The sequence below is a fragment of the Tenrec ecaudatus genome, chromosome 2 (assembly GCF_050624435.1).
Source record: "Tenrec ecaudatus isolate mTenEca1 chromosome 2, mTenEca1.hap1, whole genome shotgun sequence".
NCBI classification, from domain to species: domain Eukaryota; kingdom Metazoa; phylum Chordata; class Mammalia; order Afrosoricida; family Tenrecidae; genus Tenrec; species Tenrec ecaudatus.
The window spans coordinates 212,712,647-212,736,003 of NC_134531.1; the positions used below are offsets into that span (position 1 = coordinate 212,712,647).

At 45.1% G+C, this 23,357-nt stretch overlaps 1 protein-coding gene across 2 annotated transcripts in view; it reads right to left on the reverse strand.

Annotated features, from left to right (window-relative positions):
- Positions 1-23,357, reverse strand: part of BACE2 (beta-secretase 2) — a 143,688-nt gene that overhangs the window by 40,913 nt on the left and 79,418 nt on the right. For both annotated transcript variants that reach the window (XM_075542275.1, XM_075542276.1), the window contains exons 3-5: positions 12,874-13,090; positions 2,710-2,838; positions 957-1,091 (exon numbers count right to left, since the gene is read on the reverse strand). In XM_075542275.1, the coding sequence (XP_075398390.1) occupies positions 957-1,091; positions 2,710-2,838; positions 12,874-13,090 (481 nt within the window). The remainder of the gene's footprint in view (positions 1-956; positions 1,092-2,709; positions 2,839-12,873; positions 13,091-23,357) is intronic.

Here is a 23,357-nt window from a genome sequence, read left to right on the forward strand (position 1 = left end):
ACCCATATAAATCACAAAGCAACCAAAATGCAACACGAGGGTGTGGAATTGGCTAATAAGAGCTGTGGTAGCCTGGCTGTGCACATTTCCTCCTGTTAGCAGTATCCAGCCGTGGGCGTCTTTCGAGCCTAACTTTGCCTTCAGTAAGACTGTGGGCTGAGAGGGGGAGCTACCAGTGGTGGGCCTACCCACTGTGGTGGGTGGGTTGAGCTGATGCTTTTTGCCATCAAGTGGTGCAGAGGCAGACGGACCCCCGAGGACAGAGTGGAACTGCACCTGGGTTCCCACGGCCGCAATCCTCAGGGAGTAGATAGCCGCTGCCTTCTCCCACAGACCAGCTGGTGGATTCAAACCCCTGAACTCTGGTTCCAAGTCCAGTATGTTACCCCTGCCTCACCAGGGTTTCCTAGCTCCAGACAGCCTTCCTCATTAAACGGCTTATGCTAACTTCTCCTATAAAGGCAAGTGGTTAGAAGGAAGCATTTCTTGCCTGTTTGTTTCTAGGTGGGCTGGGAGCGGAGGGAGGGGAGGTCTTCATACAGACTCTGTATCTCTTAATGTCACTCTCCAAGGATAAGATAGCTTCTGATTTCACGCACAAGAAAACCCAAACCAAACTCACTGCCATCGGGTCAGTCAACCCTATACGACAGGGTAGAACTGCCCCTGTGAGTTTCCAAGACGCTAACTGTTTATGGGAGCGGAAAGCCCTGCCTTTCTCCCTTGGAGCATCTAGTGGTTACACAACCGCTGCCCTAATGGTTAGCAGCCCAATGTGTAACCACGACGCCACCGGGGCTATGGTTCACACACCGAGAGCTTCCAAAATCCCTGGGGAGAAAAAGAACAAAGGGATTCTTCCACATGCAGGACCCACCTATGAAATGTACGGAACCCAGACCCAAACAAAGAGACAGACGGACGGACAGACACAGCAGAGATCAGTGTGTACGCACCTCTCTGCAGTCCAGATTAAGGCTTTGGCCTCCAATCTCCAGTTTCAGAATTTCTATCTGGTAATACCACTCCTCCTTAATAGGTGTATACCAGATGTCTCCATTATACAGACTTGGCTCAATTCCACCCAAGACCTGGGAAGGAAAAATATTTACAAGCATTAGAGAGAAAGGCCCACAGACATTCCACCAGGGAAGCATGCCTTCAGGAAGACGGACTCCCCAGTAATCAGTACTTTCCATATACTGGGGCGCCAGGCAGCAAATATACATGCCTGAACATGACAAAAGGAGCAGTTTGGGGCCATGCACCCAAAGGTCACGCAATCTTACGTCCTGGGATAATCGTGATGTGTTGGTGGTTCCTTTTATCCAAAGAAAGTCCACATAACACCAGTTTCACAATATTGTGCTAACCGACCCTCGAGAGTGCATAAAGATAGGGGTCTGTGCAGATGGATTTAATTATTTGAACCTTAGAGAACATGAATGTAAGACAAAACAGCTTCGACTGTAATGAAAAACCACGCCACTTACCCTGTGAACCCTAAGCTACCTCCTCCCTGCCACACCAAAACACCCAAATAACCCACTGCCTGCGAGTCAATTGCGATTCGTATCGGCTTTCTGAGACTGGAAATCTCTATGAGAGTAGAAAGCCTGGTCTAGCTCCTGAGGAGCAGCTGGTAGTTTCGAACTGCTGCCCTTGTGGTTAGCAGCCCAACTCATTACCACCATGCCTTAGGTTCCTTTTCTCAGCCGCCAAGGGCGATTCAAAAGGCATTACGAGGTGGATTGTGGGCAAGGGGGAGCTGCCAGGAAAGGGGGCCTAGGCTCTGCTTCTCCGTTTCCACCCCCAGACTCCAGAGGCACCCTCTTCCTCCTCTATATGAATCGAGAGACGCTCTGACTGACGTACATCCGTGCTATCTCTACAGATACCACCTTTGCTGCAGACTGTGTGTGCATGTGTGTGTGTGTGTGTGCAGGTATGGGAGCATTACCATGGCTGTATGGTCTCCACGTCATACCTTTTGCTTCCCCTACCAGAACGGGGACCCCCTTTGGACCCCCTCTGCCCCGTACACTCCACTGAGCTTCATGTGCATCTTCCTGTCCATAGAACCGTTCCCTTTTATTTTTTTAAAATCATTTTATTAGGGGCTCCTACAACTCTTATCATAATCCATACATACATCAATTGTGTAAAGCACATTTGTACATTTGTTACCCTCATCATTCTCAAAACATATGCTCTCCACTTAAGCCCCTGGCATCAGGTCCTCATTTTTTCCCCTCCCTCCCTGTTCCCCCTCCCTCGTGTACCCTTGATAAATTATAAATTATTATTTTGTCATATCTTGCACTGTTGGACATCTCCTTTCACCCACTTTTCTACTGTCCGTCCCCCAGGGAGGAGGTCACATGTAGATCCTTGTAATCAGTTCCCCCTTTCCAGCCCACCTTCCCTCTACCCTCCCAGTATGGCCACAGTTCCCTTTTAAAAGGCAACACTCAAACGCTGTGAGGGGACTTGGAAGCGACTGCGAGTTCCCCTCTGGATGGCGGTATGATGTAAAGCTAATTAAAAAAAAGTGCTTAAAGCTCTATCACAAGGGTCGTCCAATCGCTAGAGCACATGTGAAACATGTGCCTGTGATTTCTCATCTGATTTTTATACAACAGTAAAGCTGAACGAAACAGTCCCACCGATTTGTGATTTTTCTCCCCTTTAAGACTAAAAGATACCCACAAGACTACCTCCGTTGGTACCAGTTCCAGCCACCGGCAATCCTGCACCGCACATCTGCATGGAGAAAATGTTGGGGATCTTCGCCTGGCGCACAAGGGAATGAAAGAATGTCTCCAGGGAACTGGATGGCTGCGGGAGATGGGAAGAAGCACAGCTTCGTGACACAGTGGCGATGGAGGAGGGCTCAGTGCTGAGCCACCACGCTGGTTTGCTTTGACACGGGATTTTCCAGGTCTGATCAATAAACAAGCCCAACTGAGATTAGGCCGTATCATTCGGAAACCTTCCATAGATATTTTCTGCTTGCGGCTGGATGCCGTTGGGCTGGTTCAGACTTGCAGTAACCCCACGCCAAACAGAACTAAACGCCGCTCGGTCGGCCCTATCTTGATACCCATTGTTAAGTTTGACCAGTTGTGGCAGTCGCTGTGTCAATTCGTCTTGCCCTGGTCTCCCGCTTTTCCATTGACCCGCCATTGAAAATACGAGGGCTTACCAAAGGAAAAGCTGATCTGTCTTGGAAGAAGTAGGGCCAGAAGGCTCCTCAGAGGCAAGGATGGCAAAGCTTCGTCTTACGACTTTGGACCCACCAATCCTTGGAGGAGAACATCATGCTCGGTAAAGGGGCGGGTCCGTGAAAAAGAGGAAGACCTTGAAGGAGATGGACTGACACAGTGGCTGCAACAGTGGGCTCGGCCATAGCGACAGTGGTGAAGGTGGTGAAGGTGGTAAGGGTGGTGAAGGACTGGGCAGTGTTTTGTTCCGCTGTGCCCAGGGTCACTCGTCAGCACCCAAAAACAATACTTATGTTACAAGCAGAATGCTCTTCTCCAGGGACTGATTCCTCCTGATGACATGTCCAAAGGACGTGAAACGCAGTCTCACTAGCCTTGCTCTTAAGGACTATTCCCACTGCACTTCCAGACGGATCAGTTCATTCTGACAGTCTACGGCATGTGCAGTATTCTTGGCCAACACCATAACTCAAGGTATCTATTCTTCTGTGGTCTTCTCCATCCATTATCCAGATCCCACATGCAGATGAGGCCACTGAACCTGCCATAGCGCGCTCACCCCCCAGGTCTCTGAGGAGATCCGATTACCCTCTTCTCTATTGCGCTGAGTGGTGGGTGGGGGTGGGTAAGGTGCTTCTGGAAGAAGTGCCCCCTTAAAGGGACAGTAGCCTTTGCTGGGGTCCTACCTAGTCTGAGAACCTTGTGGGGGCCCAGGGGGGGTCGCTGTATTTACATAGGCGAAACATTCCCCAGGGACCCGGGTGAGTGGGTGTGCAGACCAGGGGGCGGAGCACAAAGGTGACGTTTGGAAAGTTCTTCATTTGGTCATAATTCAGTGTTTGATGGCACTAGCCTGAAAAAAAAGGTTATTGGACCACGAATAAATTACTTGAACCTTAAAAAAAAAAAAAGAACCTGTCATAGCTAAATCAGGTGCACCTTTGTCCTCAAAGTGACATCTTTGCTTTGTGTTTGTTGTTTTGCTTGGTTTATTGTTGTTAGGTGCCATTGAGTCAACTGCAACCCACAGCGGCCTTATGCACAGCAGAATGGAACCCTGCCCTGTCCTGCACCATCCTCACCGTTGTGTCTGTGCCTGAGCCTACGGAGACTGCCACAGTGTCACTCCACCTCCTCGAGGGCCTTCCTCTTTTCCGCTGCTGCTCTGCTTTGCCAAACGTGCCATCCTTCTCCAGGGACTGGTCACGCCTGACAACATGCCCTAAGTATATAAGAGGCCACCTTGCTATCCTTGCCAGTAAGGAGCTTTCTGGTCCTTCTTCTTCCAAGTTTGTCCTTTAGCAGTCCATGGTACTTTCAAAAGTCTTTGCCAGAACCACAGTCCAAACACATTGATTTTCGTTGGTCTTCCTTATTCAGTGTACAACTTTCACATGTTTATGAGGCCACTGAAAGCCCCATGGCTTGAGACAGGTGCACCTTAGTCCTCAAAGTAACATCCTCGATGTTGAACACTCTAAAGAAGTCTTGTGTAGCAGATTTACCTCATGCAGCATGTCCTTTGGTCTCTTAACTGCTGCTTCCCTGAACACTGACTGTGCATCTAAGCAAGACAATATCCTCAACAAGTTTAACTTTCTCTCTATTTATCATAATGTTACCTATTGGTCCAGATGTGAGGATTTTTGTCCTCTTTACATTGAGTCGTAATCCACACTGAAGGCTGCAATCTTTGAGCTTCACCAGCAAGTGCTTCAAGTCCTCCTCACCTTCAGCAAGCAAGACTGTGTCATCTGCATATCGCAGATTGTTCATATACCTTCCTCCAATCCTGATGCCACATTCTTCTTTATATAAGTCAGCTTCTCTGACGATTTGCTCAGCATATGGATTGCATAAGTATGGTGAGAGGATACAACCCTAAAAACACACCCTTCTTGAGTTTAAACCATGTATTCCCTTGTTCTATTCGCACAATGGCCTCTTGATCCATGAACCAGTTCCACCTAAAGTACAATAAATTGTTCTAGAAGTGTTCAGGTGTGATTCAGAAGAGGATGTAGAACAAAGACTGTCATTGCTGATCCTGGGTGGATCCTGGCTTAAAGCACAGAATAGCAGAAAGATGTTTACTTGTGTTTTATTGACGATGCCAATGCATTAGACTGTGTGTATCTTTGCTTTAGGACACATTAAAGAGATCTTATGCAGCAGATTTGCCCAGTACAATATATTGATTGATATCTTGATTTTGATTCTATGGGTATTGGTTATTTATCCAACTGAAATCCTCTATCCAACTGAACGATCTTTTGTCTGTTTATCAGGATATTGTTTATTGTTCTATTGGTGAGGACTTTCATGTTCTTTACATCGAAATGCAATTCTTACTGAAGGTTCCTCTCTTTGATCTTCATTAGTGATTTCTTCAAGGCCTCTTCACTTTCATGAGGCATAGTTTTGTTATTTACATACTGCAGGTTGTTCATGAGCCTTCCTCCAAATCTGAGGCCACATTCTTCTTCAGATAGCCCGGCTTCTAAGATTATCTTCTCAGCATATCGGTTGGCTGAACGGCGGGAGAGGGTCCAACCCGGAAGCACACCTTTCCTGATTTTAAACCATGCAGCATTCTTTCTTCAGCCCTTTCTTCAGTGGGATATTTTGGTAAGTTTCCTTCTGGTGCTGCTGTGCTGTAAAAATAAGATCACATTCCCAGGAGCTATTAAGATGCTATCACATCATGACTGTGCCTGTGAGATGAGCAAGGAGGTGGGGCACCTCGGGAGCTGCTGGATATGAGTCAGACTTTCCAGAGGAAGGAGAGAGAAAACTCTCTAGGAGGCACCTTGCTTTCGAAAATATTAGTTCACCTCGATCAGCCCCCATTGTCCAGCACTCCAGTGAGTGGCGACAGACCCCTGATGAGAGTTCATCCCAGGTCTCAGATGGTGGGAGGCGGCTTAGGTTTGGGAATTTTGGAGCGCTTGCCAAACAGGTTCCTGAACTTTGGCAATGTAGCAAGTTGTACTTAATCAAGTGGAGTGTTCCTTAGAAGCGAGGATGACAAGACTTTGACTCTTTTACTTTGAACGTATCATCAGAAAAGGCCAATCATTGGAAAAGGACCACGTGTTTGGTAAAATAGTAATAAAACCAAAACAGAAACATAAAAAACAAAAGCTGTTACCACCAAGTCAATTACAACTCCTGGTGACCCATGTATGGCAGAAGAGAAATGTTCCTGAGATGCAACGACTTACTGGTTATGTCTCTCATCCAAATGACTGCTGTTTTACTGATGGGTCTCAGTAAAAAGCGGGAGCAGATACTGATGGGATTAGATGAGGTAGCTGTGAGCAACTACTTATAAATCAATTGTGGTGCCATCCTGCTGGGCATTGAATGAGCAATCTCAGAAGCAGAACGTCACTGCCATGGAGTCGACTCTGTCTCACAGTGACCCTATAGAACAGAGCAGATGGCTTTTGTGGGTTTCTGAAGCGGTAATTCTAGAGGCGTAGAAAGCTTCATCTTTCTCCTGCTGTGGAGTGGCTGATGGTTTCGAACTGTTGACCTTGTAGTTGGTAGCCCCACAAGTAATGTCTACACCAGCACAGATCCGCCAGAAGCAGGAAGGGAGCCCTAAATACCAGGAAGAGCAAAGAGTCAGAAGCAGACTGGCAGACTGTGTCCTTTGCTCTCTGAGATCCCTGTGCGTTGAGCATCCTTGATCCAGGAGATGAATTTGACACCTGAAGAGCAGCAGAGGGCCAGCAGCAGGAGAACCATGATCGAGTTCGAGGCCCATCAGTGGACTTCCCCGTCCACAGAGCAATTAAAGCTGAGTGCTTTGGAGGAGAGCTTAGCTTGGGAAGTGGAGTGCCTCTGTGAACTTAATTGGGATAACTAGGTTTACTGGCCATGGAGCAGGGCAGAGGCTGGGCCTAGAGGCAGAGGGCTGAAAAAAAATCTGCCTGCAGGCATTTTCAAGACTGAGTGAACAGCACCATCCTGAGCATTTCTCACCTGAGTTGTAACCTGTTGACTTCCCCAGTAGACCCCACAGTCGTGATTGCTCTGTGTGAGTTCTGTATGAGCATCGCAGGACATTGCTGAATCCCACAGAGAAGCAGCATGCTTTAAAGGGCTGGCGCTATCAGAATAAAATGAAAGGTCAGCCGATCTGACCTCTACTTTTTGGCAATCAGCCTAGGGAGCCACTGGAGGTCAGCCGTGGTTCACAGCCCCACAAGGTTTTCGTGGCTCTCCACCTTTTACAGTAACAGCGTACTGGCCATTCTTCCAGGGCGCTGCTGGGTGGGATTGAATAGCCAACTTGAGGCTAGTCACTGAGCACAAAGTATGATTGAGGACGAACTGCCTTCTCTTAGAAGCGTTGACAGTAGTGACGGATGCAGCAAAGCCTCTGGGACCTTCCTTTACTGATGGGGTCTGACTCAAAATGTGAACATCGATTAATGGCATAAGTGTATGGAATAGGAATCCTGCAAAATTGGAAGTTGTCAAAAATGAAATGGAATGCATCAAGAGCGATAAGGAATTGGTCAGCTGAAGTAGTCTGGCACGGGCCACTTTGAAATTGGTCATCATCTGGTTGACTCTGCTGGCCAGAGTGACTTTGAGAGGCATGGCATTACATCATCATTCTAAAGGAGATTGCAAGATCTCTCTCGAAGCATCATGCTGTTCGTGACAGGATAACATCGACCCACATATAAGGAGATCTAGTCACTGCCAATATGATTCAAATTTATGCACAATCAGGAAAGCTCCAAACTAAACTCCCTGCCATCGAGTTGATGCTGACGCCTAGTGACCCTGTGGGACGGAGTAGAGCTGCTCCCGGGGGTTCCTGAGATTGCAGCTCTGTGTGGGAGGAGAAAGTCTCATTTTTCTCCTGAGGACAAACTGGTGATTTTGAACTTGTGGGTTGGCAGACCACGATGCCACCAGTACTCTTCCCAATCACTAAAGACAGTAATGAAAAAATAGAAGAACTTTACCAAGGTCTGCAATTGTTTACACGTGCAAGCAACATGCACTGATACCTATTGGCAATCAGCATGCTAAAGTTGGAAAAGATAGACATGAGTCCAACCTGATTTGACTGCAACAACAACAACAACAGTATTTTGGTAGAACCAATTTCCTCTGTACCTTTTTTGTATGCAACCATAAATTCTGACGATACCGCCATTTAAACTGGTGGATCCAAAAAGAAAAGGAAGGGGCTTTGCGAGTGGCTGGGATGCTGGTGGTCATGGAAGAAGCCAATAGACGTGAGTTCAGATTTGACTATGACCACCTGGAAGACACTAGGCCTATTCTACAAACCTATGGTTGACTTAAGGAGTATTATTCTTGATCTATAAAACCAAAAGCGATGATGCTCGAGGCAATGAGGGCAGAGTTCCACTATCAAGAAGATACAAATCTTTCTCCATTTGTATTTGTCCACCACCGGTTGCTTTCTTTGAGTAAACCTGGACTCGTTGGCAATACATTTGTTTGTTCTTTCAGTTTCTTTCTTGGCATCCATAGCGGTCTACGGCAGAAAGTCATCTTTGTTGAGACACGCGTGTTTGCGTTAACAAATAAGGAACAATTCCTTCTTAGAAAGGGATTGGTCTAGTGGAGGCCTGCTCTGGCATGCTCCTTTTGCTCACCTTCTGGGATTCAAGTCTGGCTCTACACTTGCTCGCCAATTGCCTTATTCCTTTATCCCTTCCTAGGAAGCTGGGGATAACAACAGCCAACTTCAACACGTTCATGTGAGAGCTCCAGGCATGGCTCGGAGTCGTGTCTGGTACATGGAACAGGTCAGTCGTTCTCCTGACAAGTGGTTCTTCACTCGGATGATGCCTCTAAATTCTTTTATATCTTTACAAACAAACAAACAAAATCCAAGGGACTTCCAAAAATTGGGGGGGTTGAATAAAATGGAAAGATAACAGATATTTCACAAATTTTTGAAGTCTCTTTGTGTGGTAATCCAGGATCAACTCCAAGAGGATGCTGGAAAGTAGGTCGGCAGTGGAGCTGGGCATCTGCAGGGCGAGACGCCCAGCCTTGGTGCAGAGCAGTAACCGCCGACCAAAGGCCTGCAGGCACTGTGGCCACTACTGCCGGCTCGGCCCACTTGTTCTAGAACTCCACTTAAAACCCACCCGGACCACACTCTGAGGTCTCCTGACAATCTGTTTCCGGGTCTGCTCCACTCCCTGAAAATCCTGGGACTGCCTCCCCAAAGCTGAAGCCACCTGCTGGTAATCTTGGGAGGTTTTCACAGATGAACAGAACCTGACAAACACCCCGACAGTTGACAGTCGTTTGTGCCCACAGGAGGTGACAAATGGTTAATTCTAGATCATTGAGGTTTGCTCTGTCATCTTCTGAATAATGAACAGAAGATCACACGTACTCATATCTTTCATTCCCCAACCGTCATCAAGGTGAAACGTTCTGCCGGAGGTCACAACGTCAGTGAACATATATTCAGGAACGTTAATTATTATCAGTCATCAAGCCTCAGATTACGTGCATCTCCTGGAACCAAGGGAAAAGGGGTCCCTCGCCCGGCTGGCCTCCATAGGTCATGCAGGAAGGACATGCAGGGCCCTGTGTTCTGAGTGACCTGCATAAGAGAGCAAACCTCGCTGACCCTCAGTCCCCATTTCTGACATGGAGGTCATCTGAGTCGAGTGGTTGTGAGACTGGAGGGCTTTGCTTTCTTGTTATGTTCTCAGTCTTAGACCAATAAAAGCCCACCAGTGGCTGTGAGCAAATCCCAACTCTTGGCAACCAGAGGTTTGTCAGAGTTGAACAGGGTATTCAATGGTGAATCTCTGGAAAGTAGATCAGGCTGTTCTTCTGAGGCACTGCTGGGGTAACCTCGGCCTTCTAGTCTTTCTGTTAGCAGCTGAGTATATTAACTGTTTGGGCCACCCAGGGCCTCCCTAGTGACTAACAGGCACTCAGCAATTGCTGCTTTGTTCTTGTGAAGCCACAAGACTGATGACCGCCGCCCTCCCCCCACCCCCTTTCCCATTTGCTAATAAACTTGAGCTGGAAAGAATGTTCTTATAATGTAGGCAAACAGGCCTCCTTTGCTGGGTCCCATGGATAAAGGGAGGTTTAGGTATCACTTTGCTTGCTGCTACTGTAGTCACACTGGTTTATTTTTCCCAACCCTCAGCTCTGGCTCAAAGCCTAACAATGAAACAATGCTGGGTCAAGGTCCGGTGCCCAATTACAAGGCCAGGAGAGGAGACCTCTTTCTGTTTTCCTCCAGTGTACACAAAGTGACCTGGACTCCAAGAGCCCAGGGACCCACCCTGCGTTGGTGTCTCATCACCTCTGGCAACCCTACCTGATGGAAATTACCCTGCCAGTGAGTGAGCAACCTGTTCCTCCTGTACCCAAACTCAGCCCCAAGTACAAGAATGTGGAGGGCACTCATTTCTTCCTTTTCTCATTTTGTAAAAGTTCTGATGCTGATGAGAGCCAGGGTTCCATGCTTTCTCCTGGCTCCTCATGACTTCCAGTGACCGGCAGCCCTGGGTGTCCACACTCAGGGCCCAGGGATCTCTGCAAGGGTGCTCTGGAGTGAAGGCAAGCAATTCAAGGTGCCCCCAGCCTAGTGGAGAACATCTCTACCTGTCAACATCCAGGTCCAGGCCAGCCCCATGTCATGCACAGTCATGATTTAATACACGAAGAGTTAATACGCCTAGCCTAACAGAGACTCCAGAAAGATGTGGGTGATGAACTTTCTAAAACCCAGTGAGTGTCACAAAAGGACAAATATTCAATGGTCCTCACTTTTATAAATAGTCAAGAATTGTATATACATCAGAAGCGATATCCTTTGATGACTGCCAGGGGTGGTAGGGTAAAGGTCAAGGTGGAGGTGTGTGACTCCCTAATAGCAGACATTTGTGGGGTTTTTTGGTGATGGGAAAGGTCACACTTAATAAGGGTGATGTCTGCACAGCTTGACCAAGGTAAAGGACAACACTAAAAAGTATGTAAACGTAAAGGTCCGATTTGTTCAATGCTATCGCATGCCACTTTGCAACAACAGCAATCCCAAAGTCAAATCAAATCCCCTGTCACTGAGTTGACTCTGATTCAGAGTGACCTCATGGCACAGAGTAGAGCTTCCCCATTGGGTTTCCCAGGCTGTGACTCTTGACAAAAGTGGATGGTCTCACGTTTCTCCCTGGAGTAGCTGGTAGGTTTGAGCCACCAACCTTGTGTTAGCAGCTGAGCACTTGTACAAATGAGGTCTCGGGTTTCTGAAAATAACAGTAATAACAAAAACAAAATAATGCATGTGGTTACATCGATAGCTATGTACACCTATGTGTATAGTAAAGTATGTGGGAGCGCATTGGTGACTATATGTAGTATTATCTGTAGGTCCATATTCATATCAATAATAAAGAGCGTATAGAGGTCACAGTTATTGGGACTTTCTAGATATTCACCCTTATAGAACAATTTACTGGGTTAAAGCAATTATCTCATGAAACAATTAATTGGCATAAAATAGTTCATAAAGCTAAGGTTCTAAATTCTAGCTTGGTGGGTGGCACCTAAGTTCTTAAAAGCTCAGAAGCTTGGAGTATGAAGGAAACCAAGGACTCAAAGAGGCAACAAATCCACAGGACTACCATGGCTTCATTTGCCTGAGATCAGAAGAACTAGATGGTGCCTGGCGACCATTACTGACTGTCCTGGCCAGGGGCACAATGGAAGGTCCCAGATAGAATGGGGGGCGGGGAGTGGGGGGAAAGTAGAGCAAAAGTCAAGCTCCTAAAAAAAGATCAGATTTACCGGACCTACAGTGAATGGAGACATTTCTAAAACTATCACCCTAATTTACCCTTTGAACTTGGAAATGAAGCCATTCCCAGAAGTCACCTTCCAGACAACTTACAGGTTGACTTAGAAACTAAACAATAGTGACTGTGAGTCCCGCGCTCCCTTGAGTAATCAACAATGAAACCAAACAGTCAACATTACCCCCAAAGCAGAGATAGTAAGGAGGGGCAGGGAGGCTTGGTTAATGGATACAGACCAAACAGGATGGAAATATCGAGAATGCTAATGCATCCTGAAAAACGTCACCACAATGGCCCAGGACCCTTTGTCTAAAATTATCTTAAATAGACAATTTTCTCTGTCCGCTTTCACCCAATACACAATAAAATATGGTTTAAAATTGAGCCAATGGAAACCCTATGAGTTGTAAAGGTCTAATCTGCAGATGTACGGGGTTTACACACGGGGCTAACTTGATGGTAGCCAACACTCACAGTGAAAAGCCATGAGCATACACCGTGACCACAATGAGTCCGTCAGACCTTGTGAACATTTTTAGTACATATTCAACAGAAACAAAAGGTTTTTTTTTTTTAAAGTAATGCTATTAGTCTATCTGGTAAGGAGGTTTACAGAATAGGGCTATTAACTTCAAATTGAATTAACTTTAAATTGCTTAGAAATAGAATTAATGCTATGAACACCGGCTTGCTTTCAGCACTTGATACTCATTGATCATTCCATTTCCATTTCTCTCCAACAACAGCCTGGGATACACTTGTTGGTCTCTGAATTGCCTACTTTCCGAATCGCATCTCCCATTGCTTGATTGTCTTACCTTGGCTAGGGTGGCATAAGCAAGCCCGAGTATTCCATTCCATTTAATACCGGACAAAAAGAAATTCTCCGACTCAAAAATAGTGGCGATGTTGACAAGGAAAGAACTGTTGAAGCCTTTGGGGATGGTGACGATGTCTTCCCCAACCAGGCCTGTCCAGCTCCCCTGCGTGTACTTCACGGTGACCTCGAAGCCCTTGGAGCGGTACGTGCTGGACCTAGAGGAACAAGGAAGGGACAGTCAGAGGGGTTCCCTAAAGAGAATGCTCTGGTTTGGATCGTATCCCCCAGAAATCTGTATTGTAAATCCTAGCCCCCATATCTGCCATATAATCCCACTGGGAATGGGTGTTCTTCGCTAGCTGACAGGCCCTTTCAATGTAGGGTGTACTTTAAACCAATCACCTTTGAGATCTAAAAAGAGCAGCTCAGGAGAGAGAAGCAAGCACAGATGAGGGATGGTAGGTGCCGTCCCTGGGTGAAAAAAGTCACCAAGAAATAAGACCTCCCACAGAGCCGACAGAGAGACCCTTCTTTAGTGCGAGGGTCTGGGTTTTGGACTTGCAGCTGCCTGAACTGTAAGATGTTTCCTCTGTGTTAAAGGCATCTGCGTTTGGCGTGTTTGCTATAACAGCACGAGAGAACTAAGACAGAGGGCTCATGTGTACTTTGTCAATGCGTCCTGGCGAACTGAAGAAAAGATGGTTATCCATCCTGTCAAAGACCCAAAGCCAAACCAGACCTAATTCCAACTCACAGGACAGAGTAGAACTGCCTCATAGACCTTCCAAGGCTGGAGATCTTCTCAGATGCAGACTAGCACATTGTTCTCTTGTAGCGTGGCTGTCGGGTTGGAAATACCCCTTTGGGTTAGCAGCTGAACACGTTACGCTTTGCATCCCCACCAGAGCTCCCTTCCTGGCAAAAGCGGCTGTGCTAAAAATAGAAGCTTTTAAAAACGTGTTATTGTTTTAAATTGTGGTGAGTATGCATGATAAAACACTTGTCATTTCAACACATTTTATACATACAACTCAGTGGCATTGGTGATGCTTTACAAAGTGTGGTAGTTATATAATTTTGTGTCAACTTGAAGCAGAGGGGTGGGGTGTAGCCTAATGGTGCCTCCTTGTGGGCATAACTTCTCCATAAGGGGGGTCTCTTCCTTCCCCTTCCTCTTGATACCACGTGGAGACCTGTGTGAGCCCTGGGGATGCATCCACTGTCATTGGATCCACAGGACTTTGCACCCACTGGCCTGTGATGTTTCTGCATTCTGCATCATTGCATGTGGCTTGTGAGTCTGAAGAAGGACTTATGGACTAGTATCAGATTTATGGACTTGAGTTGTGCTGGCTGGAATGTTTTATTGATGTATAATTACTTCTTGATATAAAGCGCTCTCTCATATATATATATGAATGTCCTTGGATTGTTTCTCTAGTCAACCTCGTCTAACATCAGCCTTCAGACAAGCACAGTGGCCCCAAAGCAATAGCTCCTTTCTTCTCTCCAATCTCTAATAGTCTTTGGTCACCCTCTATTAGTCTATTCAGACATATCATGTCAGTGGGAACACACAACAGGTGTCTGACTTACTTTGTTCAGCATCATGTTTGTAAGGTTTGTATGCAATTCTTAATGATTAACAGTGCTGATGTTAGCCACAAAGGAGCCCTGGTGGCAGAGTGGTCATGCGTTGGGCTGTGATCCACAAGATCAGTAGTTATAAACCACCAGCTGCTCTAACGAAGAAGAAGAGGACCTTTCACTCCTATAAAGAATTAATCTTGGAAACCCACAGGGAACGTTCTGCCTTGTCATAAAGGATTGTTATGACTCATTGGCATCAACTGGATGGCAATGAGTTTTGAGTTGATGTTAACCAAGTGACAGTCTCCCCAACATCATCAGTGACATTTGGGTAGCAGTGTGTTCCATGCCACATATAACAGAAGTATTAGTGTTAACATGTGGTCCTGGCATTTGTTTCTTTTGTACCCAGGCTGGAGTCCTTCCATGGTGCAAATGGCTAATGCACTTGGCTGTTCACTGAAACATTGGAGGTTTGAGTCCACTCAGAGGTGTCTCAGAGGGAAGGCCTGGAGGTACAGTTTTGGAATATCAGTCCTCAATATCCTGTAGAGCACAGTTCTACTCTGACAAACAAGGAGTCACCGTGAGTTTAGGCCAACTCCGTGGTAACTGGTGCCTACTTCTTCCAAGGAGACTGGGCAGTGGGCAGGACAGGACAGATGGAACTCCTGCCCTCTGGCTACTTACAGTTTACTGAGAGAGACAGGTCACATATATGTGAGTACATGGGAGTTGTGGTAATAAGAGTTAACAGAGAATGTAGCAGGGTGAAGGGAGGATGTGTGACCAGGTGGCCATGGGAGCTCTGTAGATACGCAGGCATTCACATGAAACCAGAATAAATGAAACCAATGAGGCATGTGGCTCTCCAGAGGTAGGCCACCCTAAGAAGATGGAAAGTCAGGTGTCAAGGTCCCAAGGTAGGTCTGTGGTTGCTGGTGCAATGCGGTCCAATGGGTCAGCAGAGCCAGAGCAGGTGAGAGAGCGAGTGGATGTGTTTGGAGAACTGAGGGAAAGGAGAGAGCTTATAGGTCCTTGAAGATAAGGGACTAACTCTGAGGAAGTCGAGAAACTCATCTTGATTTTTATACAAATTCGGACATAACCAAAATGATCTCTGAAAATCCTCTTACGCCATCCCTAGGCTCAGAAGGCATTAACTAAGAGTGTCAAGCCTTCAACAGACAATTCTCACACCCACTGAGTTTGAGGGCTCTGCTGGATGAAAGGAAGAAACCTGAGGAACAGCTCTAGATAGACATCTGGACATTCAAACCACTCGTCCCCCTCCCACCAAGCAAGAGCTATCAAATTCCTCAAGTCAGTGCCAAAGCACCAACCTGCTCACCTTCAATCATTTCTTTCTGTTTGCAGCTTTCTCTTTTCATATCAAATCTCTGTGACTTTGATACATATGATTAAGTCTTTGTTGCAGGACCTCATGAACCCAAGGAGTTTGATTGAGGGTCAGAGACTAAGCTAAATCAGAGATGAGTGTGAGTTTGTTCAGCTGATTGCACTTCTGAGAAGCAGAGCCTAAAGACGTGCTCTTAGTGCACACACTCCTGAACAAGGACCATCAATATGTTTTCTATATAACAGCAAACCACCAGACACAGTCCAAATGCCCAGTAGAAAGGCAGCAGTTAAGCAAATCAGGACACAGACATACGATGAGAATATTATATAGCACCGAAGATGCTATATAAGAATTTAACTGTGACAGGAAAATTTTAAGAGGAAAAAAATTATACGCATGGCTGAATCTGCTTTAAAATAATTTAATACACTAAAATAGCAAGGATCATTTCTTGGTGGGAAGGTTTGGGAAGGAAACTCCACCACGTGGTTAAGTCTTTCCTTGTTTGTTGCATAAAAAACTTTACAATTAGGAAAACATGTCATTCTTGAAGCTAGACCTTTCCACATTTTCCATATACAAAACTTACACAATCAGAAAAAAGAAGGTATTCATTTTTAAATGGAAAAGAAATTTGAGGTTCAAATGTCAGTTTACCACTTAGCTGTATGATCTTGAGCCTAGTTATTTAATTACCCTCACGTCTCAGTTTCCCCCACTGAAAAGTCTGGATACTATAGTTTTAATTCTCAAGGATAGATTATAAGAATTTTAAAGGTTAATACAGTAAAGTTTTTTGAAACAGACTTCAACAAAATTAACTGGGTGGTGCAAAGTTAAACGCTGTTGGCTGTTAACCGAAAAGTTAGCAGTTCAAGTCTGAGTTACACTCAATTAATTTTACCTTTCCAGCCACAATCCCTTATGTGACATATTACAATTCTGGATTTCATCTGCCTGTGGCTATCGTCCCATTTTTGAGGACAATATCTGCTAACAAACAGGCATAGGATGAGATTAAGCTCTGACTTTACTAGATGGTACGAATCAGACCACACTCTGTTTAATGATTATCTTGGTTACGGTCACTTATGGAATTATTTGCTACAGCGGCGAATAGCAAGAAAGCATTCTGGGGAGTGGCCTGGGAAAATCCTGTCTGACTACCATTAGCAGGAAGTCAATACCTACTGGAGCTACCCTGCCTGAGACCCCAGGTCATATGCACATAAATAAGGTACCGCTAAAGGGTAAAGGACAGATTATTATATTTGAGTGCAATCTGATTGCACTACAAACTCCCATCAAATGACCTTTCCTTACATGGGTCTGGTAAAAAGGTGGAGAAAGATACTGATAGGATTTATCTGGGAGTAAGTTTGAACAGGATTCCCTGCAGTGCCATCCTGCTGCGTGGAAAATGAGCCCACGGAGAAGCAGGGGCTGTGAGCTCATGAGCAGCCAGAGCCAGGAATGGTGTGCTTCCCCTGGCCCCTGCATCCGGCTTACCCCTGCCTGACCTTCTGGTTTTGGATTGAACTGCACCCACCGCTGTGAGACATTTCTTTGAAGGTGTGGGCTTCTGTGGGACATTGCAGTGGTTGGCAGGCCCAGAGATTGAGAGGGGATGTACTCAAGGGGGCGGGGAGGAGGGGGAATGGAGCAGCCTAGCATCTTACAAGAGCTGGATTTGTGGGACTTTTACAATCTCTAATTCCTTGGGACTATTTTGGTATGAATTCTTACAAAAGAAGTGATTACCACCAAATCCAGGCAGCACTGCCGTGGAAGAAAGACTTGGCAACAAATCATTGAAAAAAATAAATCAGCTGCAAACCGCCCCCCCCACCCCCGCCAAGCACAGCTCTATTCTCACACACACAGGGCGGCCGTGGTTTAGCATAACCTTGAGGGCAACTGATCTCACATCACCCACTAATCTGTTGGCTCCTTTCATTGTGACTATCACCAGTCATTAGAAACTTTAACCGATTTATGTTTTTATTAAGATTAGAATTTTGATTCTACATTTCATTTCAAATTTTCTATCGATCTTATCTTCTCTGCATATCCCACCCTACCTCATTCTAACAGTGAGCTGTCCCTGTTTATAAAGGCTGATGTGGGAGGCTTCAGTTTAAACTGCGTTCTTGAGAATCGGGCTTTGGAAAGGTGTATTCATCATCAGAGCTGTCCAACAGAACTTTCTGTGATCAAAAGACTATCTTACACTTGCCCTGAGCAATCTGGTAATCACCTGTGGCTATCGAGCACTGGAATCTGATTTCAAGTGTGACGGAAAACTGAGTTTTGAAATTGTATTTCATCGGAATGCATTTTTATTTAAATGGCCACCATGGCTAAGGGCTCTCCCAATGAACAGAACAGTCAGAGACAATGTGTACAAGGCGGTAATAAAGTAATCTTAAACTCGTATTCCCCAGGCTTTGCAAATAAATCTCAAAGAGTTAAAAAAATAATAAAATAAAGACAAGCACAGCAGGTTAAGTGCTCCTCTGCTGACAGAAAGGTTGACTGCTCAAACTCACCCGGCGGATCTGCCAGGGAAAGCCCTGTCACTTTGATCCCATAAAGATTATGGCCAAGGAAACCCTATGGGGCAATTCTACTCTGTCCCACAGCCACCAACAGCAATGGGGATTGTTAGTGTGTTGTTCAGTACTTTCATCTCATAAAATGCATTCTTCCATCATATTCTAACATCCTATACCTCTTGGCACTAAAGTGCTTTGGATCTCAATTGCTCTGCACATTAATTAAATATATTGAGAGCGAATCCCAGATTGGCTTTGCATCTGCAATGTCCATTCCCAGCTCTCAGAAGCAGCAATCAATCAGGGATGTGGACAGCTGGGAAAAAACCTGCTCACAGCAATAAAAACACTTTGAACCCAATTCAGGAGATGTTCCTTCCTCAGAGATGAGTATTCAGGGAATACAAGATTTAAAAGTTAAATCAATGGAACAGGAGAAAATAGCTGCAGATAAACTCACTATTGTTTTCAGAGAGCATGAAAAGGTAGCAGAGCAGAAATCCAAAGAATCGAATCCCTAGGTAAGCTTTCCTAAACCTCCCAACCAAGGGATGTGAGGTCTCCCAACGAGCTCAGCAGAAGGCTTCCCTGGGCACTTCTGCACATCTCAAGACCTAGAATCTGCCTACAAGGTTGTTGCTCAGATGACTAAATAACCCTCTTCCCCTTCTACTATGGCTCTAGAAAGGCCTAGACTAGACAGGATGGGGCTACTGAAGGCCTTGGGGCTGTTCAACCAACTTGCCCAATTGGTGGTTCATCAACACCCTCAAAAATGGCACAAGTTCTGGAGTTCCAATAGAGCGAGTGTCATTCTCTGCCCCAGCTCCCTCCTCTAGGCCAACTAAATGCGGGTGAGGAAATTATTTAATCAGGCAAACATAGCTATCATCGTGGCATGGAAAAGTAAGACACTTGATCTCTAGTATCCAGGTCAGCTTTCTACAATGAGGTCACTGGGCATTTATTCAACTCCCTCACCCCACTTACAAGTGTCAGATGAGAAAAAGAAATTTTTCCCTTGTACAACTTAGGGTGAAGCTGGATGGGCTTCCTCTCAGATGGAGGACAACAGTGAGAAGACATTTTAATGAAAAGCCACTGAATTTCCTGAACAGACTAGCAGAGGTCAAGGGATGACTATATTTAATCTCTCATCAAGCCAACTGGATGAAGGCAATTTTATTGGTGATAAAAGAAGCACATTTTAAAAATTTACATGGTCTTTTTTTTTGCTATATAATAACTCATCAGAACATTCATCACTATGAAAGGAGGGCTTCTGATGGGGACAAGCTCACAAATGACAAATGGCAACCTGATGTCTCATTCTATAAATCAAAGACAGCTTGTCAAAGGGTCCCAAGCCAAATATCCAATTACTGGGAAATGTTTCAGGAAGTATTAAACCTGAATAACCAAAGACTTGGGGAACTTGAATCAGAGGCTGACAAACCCAACCAGAAACCTTATTATAACTAAGAGAGATCAGAGGGGCAAGCAAATACTGAAACATCACAGGGCAGGGAGCTACAGCTCAGCAAAGAAACCTTTGTCAAACACTGAGAAAGGAAGTGAGGACACTCTCTTGGTCCCCATGCAGCACAATGATGGGAAGCATACCTTCGGCCAACCTGAAAGCTTGCCGAAAGCGCCAGACAGATTCGTGCCAGAGAATCTACATAGGAAGAAAATGTTCACATCTTTCCAATACTAAATCTGTATTAACTACAAGGGGACTTTAAAAAGTTGGTGGGAAAATTCCACTCTCTTTTCATTTTATCATAAACTTATAAAAAGTTTTATTGGCATATATGTCACATATCATACAATTCAACAGTTCATTCACATTAAGATTTATACAATTATCATCGCAATCCATTTTGGATCATTTTCTTCTCTGGTTGTTGGTAGCTGCCCATTCCCCTTCAACCTTCTCTGCACACCCTCCAGAAACTATTAATCCACTTAATGGGTCTATAGATTTACCTATCTTGGATTTAATATACAGAAAAATGTACTCCTCTCCCAAATCTAACAATAACAAAAGTGAAAAAGAGAAAACAATTGAAAAGAAAGCAGAAAATGTTAAAATCTAGAACAAATTTAAAATGGGTCCAAAAGGAGACCAAATGATAAGGTGTTACATGTTAACGTAACTACTTCTGCCATAACTGACTTTACAATGCTCTGTGTGCAATAACTAGGTTACTCACTTCCCTCACCATGGTCAGAGGGGATTCACTGGATGCTTAATCCATGTGTGAACACTGAAAATGGATTTTGGATTCCACTGTCATCCATAGCCTTCTGCAAACCAGGTATTCACAACGTAAGCTCCGAAATGATTCTGCCCCTTTGGATCTGGATTTTGTTATTTACAATCTTTGGGTCACATAGACTGGCATACTTCTTCCATGAGGAATTAGTTGATGCCTCACTTAAATGGCCGCCTGTTTGAAGTCAAGCCTTTAAGACCCTAGACTTGATTGCTTCTGATAGCTGGCCACCATCTAGTTTCTTCACCACACTTTGCTACAGCACCTATATCTTCAGTGATCTCCTCAATGAGGGTGAGCATCCAGCAGGGACATGTCATAAGAAGTTACTGTTCTTAAATTTGGGGTAGAATTTGCAAGCCCCAAACCCATACAAATAACTAGGGTTTATACATGACTCTGGGTCACTTTAGAGACATCATTGTCACATATGTTAGAGAACATTATCAATCATCTCTGGGGCATAAGATAATTCTATTGATAACGTCAATGAGCTAGCCAGCAGTATAGAATTTAAAACATTGGTGAAAAAAGATGTTACACAAATATGGGCCGGCTATAAACTGTATTATATACATGTTGAATTGTATAAAATAAACCCTTAAGTGACTGGACACTATTTACACAAACAATAGAGGTGGGTGATAGGGCAAAACTTTCAAAAATATTCATTTGCAATGACAGGGCTGCACCTACCAGATTAATACATGTCATAATAAAGCAAGGAGGGCATTAATGTATATGGTAGCTCTGGCCTACCATTCATTGGGTACACTCAAAGCAAGAAACCTGAACCAAAGTCTAACAACCACCAGTTCTGTACCCTTTGGACTGCAGCCATCTGCTACTTCTCACACCAGAGAGTTTCCGCCTTCAAAGGCCACAGGGGAGTTTGAGGTAAAGCATAATTTGGTTCATGGGATTTCCAAATCAAATCCTGCTAGGGTAGCCCATGAAGGATGTTGTGGGCCTCTCAAAAACAGTCTAAAAGTCCAGTAGTCTATAGCACATGGTTTGGGTCACCAATGTCTAGATAGAAACTAGGTCACAAGTTTTCAAATTAGGAACATATTCCCAGGTCTATTCTCCTCGAGTTTTTTATAAGTATGGCTGAGAGTTCACCCATACCCCACCATGGGAGATTGCTCCTCCCCATTTTCCTACCAACAGAAATGCAATTGCCTTCTCCGAGATAAACATGTCCCCCTTACCCCATCTTGACATGAATTTCCAGTAGTTCACTTATCACTCTAGGACTGTTTCCTTGGGGTGACCATAGCACAAGATTGTGTGGCAACAACTGAATGGTGTTCTCCCTCTTCAAATCTTGAAAAACTGACCCCCGCTGAGGTGAGGCCTCGTCTGTCAGAGTCCCACAAATTTTTGGAAGTCCTATTGTATAACCCTACGAGAATCAGGAAAGACCCAGAGGAAAGCGCATGGAAGCTGGTTAAAGTCTACAAAGCAGGCGCGGCAGTAAGGATGCTGTTGCTGGAATGTGTTGGCATCTAATCATGGTGTGCCAACTCATAGTGACTTTAATGAATAGAGGAACAGGATGAAATATTGTCCAATCCTGAGCCTTCTCCATAAGTATTTTTGAGGTATGTCTGAGTCAGTTGTGATAGCTGGTGGTTTCAGCTGGTCCTCTACCAAACGTGGTATCCCTTCTCAGAGATTGGTCTTTCCTGGTGGCACGGCTGAAGTGAGAAAGCTGGAATCACAGGTTCCTCACTCCTGTGGAGCATTCTGGCTATATTTCTTTTAAGACTGATCTGTTAAGTCTTTTGAGCTGACCAGACTTGGCTGAAACTCAGAAATGTGATGCTTCCCATCTGATTCAGCTAAGCAGACACCTGGGAGTCCTGTGGAAGAATGACTCTTTTGAACAGGAAAGCTAACAAGAAAAACAGAAACCAAATCTGCTGCCATCAAGTTGAATCCAACTCAGAGCAACTTTGTGTAGGGTTTCTGAGACCAAAAATCATCTTTCTCCCCTGAGAGCAGCTGGTGCATTTGAACCAGCTAATGCCGAACACACAGCACCACCAGGATTCTTTACTATTCCAGCTAGAGACCCAAAATATGGGTGAGGCTTTGTATTTAATCATATCAGCCCTGTTTGCAAATTAGGAAGGCAAGTTGAGTCTTGAACTACAGAAGTTCCAAGTAAATAAAACTGACAACTGAGGGGATGTCTGGGGTTTCCCACAGACATGCGTAGGTTCTGGAGTCTTGCTTCCAAACCAAATGCACAATGATCCAGTCAATTCTGACTCACAGCACCCTATTAGACAGGGCAGAACTTCCCCATGTGAGTTCCTGGGATTATAGATCTTTATAGGAATAGAAAGCCTATCTTTCTTCTGCAGAACAGCTGGGGGTTTCAAAGGGCTGACCTGACCTCGTGGTTCGCAGCCCCACAAATTAACTTACCACAGCACCAGGGTTCTCTGTTGTCTCTCTTGCCAGAAAATTGAGAAGGAGATCTGAACTCTGAGTGTTCAGATAGCTCAGATAAGATGCAAAACTCTCCTTACCATCAAGTCAATTATTAGAGGGTATGATTCTAAATTCTCATGTGGATTTAATAGGAGGAAAGGTTAGCTTTCAAAGGAAGTATGGATGCGCATATTCAACCCAGGAGTAATGGAACCAGAGAAGTCCAGTCTGGAAAACAGATATCTCTCATCTG